The 9,736-nt window shown below is 37.7% G+C and overlaps 1 protein-coding gene across 1 annotated transcript; it reads right to left on the bottom strand.

Moving 5' to 3' along the window:
- Positions 1 to 1,780: 1,780 nt before the first annotated feature.
- LOC127836484 (uncharacterized) lies at positions 1,781 to 4,653 on the bottom strand. The gene is made up of 3 exons (XM_052363142.1): positions 4,635 to 4,653; positions 3,278 to 3,911; positions 1,781 to 1,920 (listed from the first exon to the last, which is right to left on the bottom strand). Exons 2-3 carry the CDS (start codon positions 3,903 to 3,905, stop codon positions 1,793 to 1,795), a joined length of 756 nt encoding a protein of 251 aa, XP_052219102.1. The 5' UTR covers positions 3,906 to 3,911; positions 4,635 to 4,653; the 3' UTR covers positions 1,781 to 1,792.
- Positions 4,654 to 9,736: the final 5,083 nt, after the last annotated feature.

Consider the following 9,736-nt stretch of genomic DNA (forward strand, 5'->3'; position numbering starts at 1 on the left):
GCCCCAACTTTAGCAGCTGCAAAACCTATCCCAACACCGCTATGAACTGACCGTAAAATCGCTCCTATCGATAAACTACCTCGAATGTTCAAACCTGGACTTTCAGGACCGCTGTTTCCAATATCATCTAGATTGAATTCTCCCGTGAAATCTGTAAGCGCTTTTTCAAAGTCGCCTCTTACCTTTTCCAACGTTTCCCTAATTTGAGCAGTTGATTGGTTCTGCTTAACCGCTTCGTGAACGCGGAAACCGCCTTGCACTATTCCGCTTGAGGCACCAATCACACCACCAGCAATGGTTAAACCTAAGGATACTCCGAATGTTACTGGAATGAGAGCAAGACCAACAACTCCGAGAACACCTCCAACCAAACCGGATATGGATGTACCAATGACTGCATTGTTGACTCTTCCCCTCCTTTCTTGCAATTCAGACGGCTTTGTCCCGATTGATATAGCTGCATTGAACTTTCCTAATTCCGTCTCAAAATTGCTTAAAACTGCGTATTTATGTTTGAATGGAATATCTGAAATAAATCCAAAATGAACATCACATTGAAAGTTAGTGCTATTCTTAAGACAAAAATATTCACGCATGACAGAATACCGCATTACTTTATGTTTTTGGGAACATTTATTTTATTGAAATCGACGAAGTTAGTGTCCACAAAATGGTTATTTTTAAACCTATGAATTTCATGTCGACAAATATAAATGATTTAACCCTAACATAAGTAGCTTTTTAATAACTACAACTAGATTGAATTCATTAAATGCAAAAATCAATAAACTTGCTAAAGTGTAAATTTCGTTGCATCTTTATTTTCTCAAATAAATCTTATTAATAACTTTAAACATAGACTAGTATTAAATTCATTGCCTTTATATCGTTTTCATTCCATACTTACCGTCTGATTTTAAGTGGTCACTCAAACACTCTAAAACTTTGAATTCGCAACGCCTTAAAAGAATCTAAAAATTAAAAATTTCACTTATTAATGTGTAGTTTAACATGTATTTATATTATTATTACGTTAAAACTTAAGTATTAATTAAAACCAAAGTTGGAAAATAACTCTAATATATGTGTGTAAATTTCCATAACACTCTTGCATTTCTTAACTTGCTTTGAGATTTTAACTTTTCTCCTCTGGTTTAATAATGTTGCTGTCAAATAACACATTTACACTCATAAGTGAACACATTATAGCCTTTGTTTCGGTAACCTCATATCCGATCGTGACGATTATAAGTAAGATGTTGTTAAATTGATCACGAGCATGGCTGCGCAGTTCATTTATTTATTAAGAATGATGCTAGTATAAGGGTTTGAAAGGGAATAACTCAAGAAATATATACAGCAATTTGCCGTTTCACAAATGTTCATTTTGGTTACAAAGACGAATCCAAATTATTTAAGTTAAAGTTTTCAATTGTGGCCTGATTTTTTCAACAGACATGAATAGCAAATGGTATAATAAGTGTATTTAGTACTTACTCTGCAGAACGTTAACACGTGATCCCTTGAAGCGTCTGACAAATGCTTTATTAACTTTAGGCGGAGTGTGGAATCAGAACTTGGTACTCTATGTTTACTCCAAGAGTCTAAATTTGGGACCTCAATTTCCCTTTCAGAAGTATGCCAGCAGTCTGTTTCACGACTAAAGTATATAAACAATGGACCTAGAGTTAGGTTAGGTTTATTTCGATCGATCGTAATATGATAATAAATGTAAATGTACGTAATATGCGCATAAATCGATAAAATACTATCACTGACACTGATATATTTGTCACACTGCTTTCCAAAATTCTTCTACCCACAAGCTGATGCGCTTGCACTTCTCTGGTATCTGAGCGACATTCTGTTGAACATCAACAACCAACGAGGGCGGAACTGTAATCGCAACTAGTGGAGTACCTATTGTAACAGAAAACATTACTGATTATTTGCGTTCAAACACAGTCGAAAATAAGCTATTCAAATACATGTACCATCAAACAGGTTATTTAAATTTATCGTCAACATGCGTATATTTATTATCGCCTAAACTAATATAAGTGCTTTTAGGCGTGAAACATAAAGACCAGGGTCAAGATAATCATTTGATCGCTCACCTGCGGAACTGGTCGTGGCCATTTTTGAACCCATGTTACCTCTAACCCCAGGCGGTGAACCCAAGGTCATGATTTGAACAAACAAAGTAGAGGCCGCCTATATGGTGTTACAGGTCAAATATACCACTCGCGGATTTTTGGTTTGAGAATATTTTCAAAACAGTTTAATATATAAGTCTAAAAAATCATCTCATGCCTGAAGCGAGGGTCGTGTTAACCACATGGACATGATTTGAACAAACTTTGTAGAGGACCTTCATACGTTATTTATTGTCAAAAATTAAACAAAAAACCTTTTGATTTCAGAATCGTGTCTGTTAAGTTATTTACTTTTTATGTTTATATAAAGCTTTTATCCTGGAGCGTAGCCAGTGTTAACCCCAGTGGAATTTTTTTAACAAACTTAGTAGATGACAACTATACGGGTTTACACATCAAATATTTAACCCCTGACCTTGCGGTGTCAGAAAAAAGATTTGTAAAGATATCATCTATATAAATATATATAAATATGTTACGTTTTTTGACACAATACATTATTTAAAAACTGAATAAATAGATTACCCTTATATTATAGTACACACCAAGACTTTATAAATGATGCGACCCCTGTGGCGTGGCCAATTTAGACCCCAGGGGTATGACTTGAACAAATTCAGCAGATGACCCCTATACGAGGTTGTACACCAAACATTAAATCCTGACCATTGCGGTTTTAAAGAAAAAAAGTTATTTACTGTGTTAGTATATGGTAATGATGTGACCCCCGCTTGTGGCTAGTTTTGACACACATGCATGCTTTTGACAAACTAAGTAAGGGAATTCTATACAATGTGACACAATTAATATTAAACCCTTAAACTTACCAATTTCAGAGAAGATATGTTGAGACTTTATCTTTTTAAATTCTTTTTTAAGCTATAGTGAACTACATCTGCAGCGCATCGGGAAATGTAAACTACTGTGAAAGAGGATCAAATATGGATCATTCTTGCTAAGTTTTGTTAAAATCTGCCAAGCGGTTCAGGAGATCTCGTTTGAATGGAAATTTTATAGATGACTAATGTCTGACGACGTACAATAAAAAAGACGGCCCAAAGCTCATCCTGTGCATTTAGCAAGTGAGATAAATTTAAAAAAAAAATGTTACGATTATTCACTTTTCAATTGACGTGCCGCCAGCTCGACCATTCCTTTGCATTCCGGTCTCCGAGGTTGGCTTGATTGTGATCGTATTATGTACATATGCAGTCCGCTGGCATCCATGTGCATGTACGCCATCAGGAAGCCGGGTTGTTTATTTCTGTTAACATCAAACTTGTACATCTTGTTTCTGTAATCTATTTCTTGTTTAATATTCAGTAATTTCAATGACTTGTATTCGTTCCATTTGCATTCATTGTTACTCTCCGAATTGACGACATAAATGTCAATGTCAATAAACGTTGCTAGACAATAGAAATATATAACATAATTTGCCTTGTCGTACTGTGGGTCAAGTACTTGATTTTGGAGTTCTTCTAACTTGTTCTCGTTCTGCCCAGATCCGGTAAATATGTCTATGAGGACCTCTGTTATATCTTTCCGGCCGGTTAAATGATGTTTTTGTATCGCATGTCGTAGAGCAATAGGCGTCAGTTCGATGTCTCGGAACAGCTCGTGGCTGATCCAAGTAAATATGTCGGATAATTTAGGCTCTTCTAATCGTGTGCCTTTCCAAAGTGATCTCAGTGCCTTTCCTTCTTGAAGGAATTTTGCTACTTTAGATAAACATTCTTCTCCTGCCATTCTTTGCTGAAATAATAGAACAAAAGTGAACATATACAGATTCTGATATTCAGAAGGTACATTCGAAGCTAGACTAATGTTCATAAACATAAAGAACATGAAATCAATGTTATCACCTGCAAAAATAATCTGTATGCTTATGTCAATATGATAAGAGGCATTTACTATCAATTTATTTATTGTTCATATTTATTCAAAGTTGAAAATACTTTTTTTTACAATTTCTTACACGCATCTTCACGTGAGCTATTTAGAGCAGTTTAAATACTATTATTCAAAATATTTTTAATCAACACTGGAACACTCATTAACACTTATACATGTAGTTAAACGAGTGCATAGCGAAAAGCTATTGTCTACAGTTCAAACTCTTCAAAGAGCTCGTGACTTATCAAAATAAATATGGGGGATTTCGTTGAAGAGATCTACATATGTGTCACAGACACGCATGCAATAATGACACATGTTCGGATACAGGAAAACCGACTATACATTCAAAACGAAAAAATACTATAGTTCTACAAACACTGGTCGCAGTGTTTGTAGAAAAACCGACCTTTCGATCATTTACACATATGTTGATTAAAATGAACAAGTTTGAGCGAAATCAACCCAGTAATTAAAACGATTTAAATACACACGTTACGAAACTTATTGATGTAAGGACGGACACGTGTAATTCTTAATGCCATCAACTCTGTGGTGGCACAAAACAACTATTTAACTCACTGGGCTTCGGTTACTGGAATTCACCCGCCAGTGACAAATTATCAGTTAACTGACACATTTTAAATAACTTTAGCGAAAACGAGGCATACAATGGCAATGATATTGCAGTGGTTGATATCTTTAACTATTAAGATACAGTTATACTGGAATATTTTAATTAACACATGAATATTTTGTTGGTAGTACCCTTAAGGCCATCAATACACGATTGTTTAAATGCAGTACTTTAGAAATATACCAAAATAGTCTGTCAGTTGTTTGACTCTTGTGTGGGTTCTATATTAATGTTTGCTTCAGAAAAATGGGGTTTACAAAGTCAGATGATATTGAGCACATGTATTTAAATTTCAGCAAACGAATGCTACAGGTAAAAATAAATACACATAATGTCGCTGTGCATTTGTTAAAAGTTCTTAACAATTAATATACAATAATGTACATTGTTTCCTTATGCTCGATTGGTCATTGTCGGCTCGGGTACTGCTAACATGTACCCCGGGTACGGTAAATATACTAAAACGTACCCGCTCAATATTAGACTGTACCCGAGTTTTATTCCCGCCCGAAATCCGATTTCGTAACACGCTACCGATTACCGTAATTACGAAAAAAACTGTATCAACATGCTTTTTGAGTACGAGTTTTGATAATATAGAGGCCATTTAACAGATAATTGACATAAATATGAACTTTACTAATGTTTAAAAAGGAAGCCGACAACGACCGATTTAGCGTTAAAATTCCCGGGTGCTATTTAGTATATTTACCGAACCCGGGGTACATGTAAGTATACTTTTGTGTACCCGGGGTACATGTAAGTAGTACCCGAGCCGACAATGACCAATCGAGCTTTACTTACAAGCTTTAAACGATTGTAATAAAGGTTATACAAATGTGGACCTCAAATGTAAAGACCATGCACATAATTTGGGATTTGGTTTGATATTTGAAAATCCAAACATTGTGCAAGTTAATATTGGCTAATTGAAATATATAATTGTTGGTCATTTCAAACAAGTTTGGTATGGTAAAATGAATAAAAGTTGTTTAAAACCTCTTCAGAATATAAAGAATATTTAAACTTTCTTCCTAGAGGTCTGCGCTTGTTTTGTAAGATTGAGAGTCTCTGCAATCCCGTTGAGAATCCAATCTAGCAGATACGCTGAGAATAACATACCACGAAAGGAATGATATTGTTGTAATGAATTTAGTTTAGAAACTGTATTATATGAATATTTCTCTGGGTGTATACTTCTTCAAGCCGGAAAATGATGCACATAAAATCCTTAAATTATGATGACAATCTTTTTCGGCGTAGGTTTTTAAACCAGCATTTCACCTTAAATGAACGTAACGCCAGCAGATCTGAATGAATACAATTCATTTATTTGATTGGCTGATTGGAGCATAATCACCCAGAACATTGGCAGCATCACCGAGTCTCTGAAGTATAGGATGTAACACTGTTCCGTGTAGGAAGATGCGGACACATTTTGGCCCAGGTTCATGTACAATAACGAATTACCAGTAAAATTACCCAAAAACTTTTAGGGTCAAGTCTGGGTCAGTAAATCGTCAGGGCAAGACGGAATGTACTATCAATAGACGCCTTATGTTAATAACACAGTTTTGCTTTGAAGATATCAAATAACACAAATTTTAGAGAAAGAAATGAATGAAAATCAGTAAATACCACGTTTCTTGCATTGTGAGACAAAACTACCGAAACAGTATAGTGTCCATGATAGAAGGGAAATCGTTTAATTATTTAGCCACAAATGTGTGACGTATGAAAGCAAGAAAAGGTTACTGACATTTGCCAGTTTACTATGACAAAAAAATTGTGACTTCAATTTTTTATCTTAAAGTATCGTGGTTTTATGTTCCATTTGCAAGACGAAATGAGATTTGTAAAGACCCGCTTCATGCGAAAATCGGTCTTATGCAATATGCTGCAAGCGTAACTGCAGCCCAGCCTGCGCATCCGCGCAATCTTATCAGGGTATGAATACTGAATAGGCTACTCTGGAGATACCACGAACTCTTGCGTGTTTTTTTAAACGAAAAGCGTAGCCTTTGACCAGAATGCGCAAGTGCATACGCTATAATATCAATTTTAGCATTACGCGGATGTAACCGTGTTATTCGAATGTGTGGAAAGACAAATGCGTCTTAATAAAATATTAACGGGTCATATGATTCGATGACGAAATAATTAATTCTCAATAAACCATATTAGGACGCATATGACGTGCTCTCACGTAGTAAAATGTGTATCTACGAACACTATCACGCGGTTTAAATATACGTGCACTTCATAACACACTTTTAATGCGGTGTATATGCGACTACTATTCAGTTATAAAAGTACACAACAATATGTAAACCGTTGCTCTTAATTTAATAATAGAGAAAGACACATGTTCTACCTTCATTTCAAAGTTAGGACATACGCTGAATATCTTTTTAAGCCCCCGGATCGAATGATCGGGGGTATATTGTTTTTGGCCTGTCTGTCTGTCATTCTGTCTGTCTGTAATTCTGTCCCAAAACTTTAACCTTGGTCATAACTTTTGCAGTATTGATGATAGCAACTTGATATTTGTCATGCATGTGTATCGCATGGAGCTGCACATTTTGAGTGGTGAAAGGTCAATGTCAAGGTCATCATTCAAGGTCAAACGTCAAATATATGGCTTCAAAGCGGCGCAGTAGGGGGCATTGTGTTTCACTAACACAGCTCTTGTTAAAGATATTTATTGTTGGCCACTATCCTTAAGTAAACCACTGTAGGCACAGGATATGAGGGCATGTTTAAGGTCTACGTTCTACACATTTACATACAATTAAGCATTAGTTCTAATCATTTATTACAGTTTATTGTGCAGTAAGCCACATACTAGATACTCTAGAGGCTGTTTCCAAGGGTTGAACATTAAGTTGATGTTTATGGAGTACAACTTGTGAACGCCACTTCCTCAAAGAATGTTGATAGAACTTGGGACCTAGATATTCACCCTTTTCACTACGCCACCGCTATAATTTTTAACATGGACATTTATAAACCTGTTACTTCGTATACTGGCTTTATGACAGGGCCAAAAAACTAATAAAACACACAAAAAATAGCTACGAGATTTACCGCTTATCTGATAGAGTTTGAGTGGCTTTCATAAACAATCCACTACTTGGTGATAAAATCTTAAAATAAATGACTTGACGTGTTCTAGTGACTCATAAATAATATTATATAAATATCACAGGCAGTTGAGAGAGGAATAGTGAACATTGCAGAGGTGTCGTTTATGATTTAATGTTATTGTCTGGAACAAACATGCATTTTTTATAATGAACAATGCGAGCTTCCATTTTTATAGAAAAAATAGGCACTCATAAATAATGAGTTGTTCTAGACTTTTAAATAAGCACGCACACATTTTTTGCTTCAACGCAATATATTTTGGCAAACCCGTGTTACTTCGTTTAGCCCCACACAAGAAGCATATTCAGAATTATAGCCCTATTGAAATATAATGTTTTCGATCTTCAAGTGATATTACAAGTTTGCTGTGACTTGCACATAGACATACGGCATATGGCAGTCACGTGAAGTATAGTGAATAGTACACCTGAGAAGAGTATTGTCCCCGTAGCACTAGGAGGACATAATACCTCGAGGGACAAGCCGAAAATTGTCATTGATATTTATTTTATTACACCGAACAAACTTGGTATACTGATAATAACAAATCAGGTGTACGTGAATATAGCACATGAAAATTAGCACTGATAATCACAGAGTTGTTACATACTTTCTTACAAGCGCTTTCTGGTCGAAATTTTCGGAAACCCGTGCCTCTTTTGTAAAGCCCAAGTCTCACTATTTCCGTTAGAGCCCCGGTCCATCCCGGTTTGCTAACGCCGGTCGACCGGCGAGAACCGGGATGATTCGTGGAATTGTTTTCAACGCGGTCACACTATTTTCCGGTGCCGCCCCGGTTGAAGCCGGTCAACAACCCGGCAGAGTCCCGGTCAACCCCGGACTAGCTACGGGTTATCCCGGTGAAGCCCTGGCAGAGCCCCGTTTGTCGTCGGTAATGCCCAGGTGGAGCCCCGGTGAATGCCGACAGCGTCCCGGCAGAGCCCCGGTATGCCGTAACTCCGCCGGCACTCACCGGGGCCATACCAGCATTAGACCCCGGCAGACCTACGGCAACGCCCCGTTTTAACCCCGGTCGCCGCCGGTAATTCCCAGCCGGAGCCCCGGTGAATGCCGGTGGCGTCCCGGCAGAGCGCCGGTTTACCGATGTACCGTAGATATACTGGGACTCTTCCGGCATCCACAAGGCCTCCGCCAGGGCATTACCGGCGACACACGGGGCGTTGCCGTAGCTCTGCCGGGGCCTGTATGGGCCCCGGTGGAGCTACGGTGCCGTCCCGGTTGTTCCCGGTGCCGTCCCGGTTGTTTCCGGTGCTGCGCCGGTCGTTGCCGGCCCTTCCTGGTGAATCCCGGAGGTATAAAACATTTAAATACTTTCCCGGTGGAGCCCCGGTTGTCCCCGGTTTATCCAGGTCGCTCCGATGGAGCCCCGGTTCACCTCGGTAGAGCCCCGGTTCAACACGGTAGAATCCGGATCACGCACCGGGCTCCACCGGCATCATAAAGAGACTGGGCCTTAAGCACCACTCGCGGGGTATATTTTTCGAGGTACAGTAAATAATTTCCGCTCGTCGGATTTTTGGGGCGCTCCCTAAACCGCCTATGCTATTTATATAATATGTAACAAACATTCCTGTCTTTCAATAACAACTAGTCGAATGTGCAGATTGTTTTTGAAAAGCAACAACTTGGAAATATTTAGTTGTCGTAGAAAATTTGATATGCGCTTACCATTTTTTATTTAAAGGATTTGTTTAAGCCCAACACGAGTTGAAAATTTAAATATAAGCAATAGCGTGATATATTATGTTCAATCGTCAGGGAATATTAACATTTTGATGAGCTGGGTACATGAAAATTTAAATCGAAAAAGATATGTGATGTTCAATTATATATATCATGTCATTTAGTGTGTAATTCCCGCCTTTTTTAACATTCCTCC

Source organism: Dreissena polymorpha, chromosome 6 (assembly GCF_020536995.1).
Source record: "Dreissena polymorpha isolate Duluth1 chromosome 6, UMN_Dpol_1.0, whole genome shotgun sequence".
Lineage (NCBI taxonomy): Eukaryota > Metazoa > Mollusca > Bivalvia > Myida > Dreissenidae > Dreissena > Dreissena polymorpha.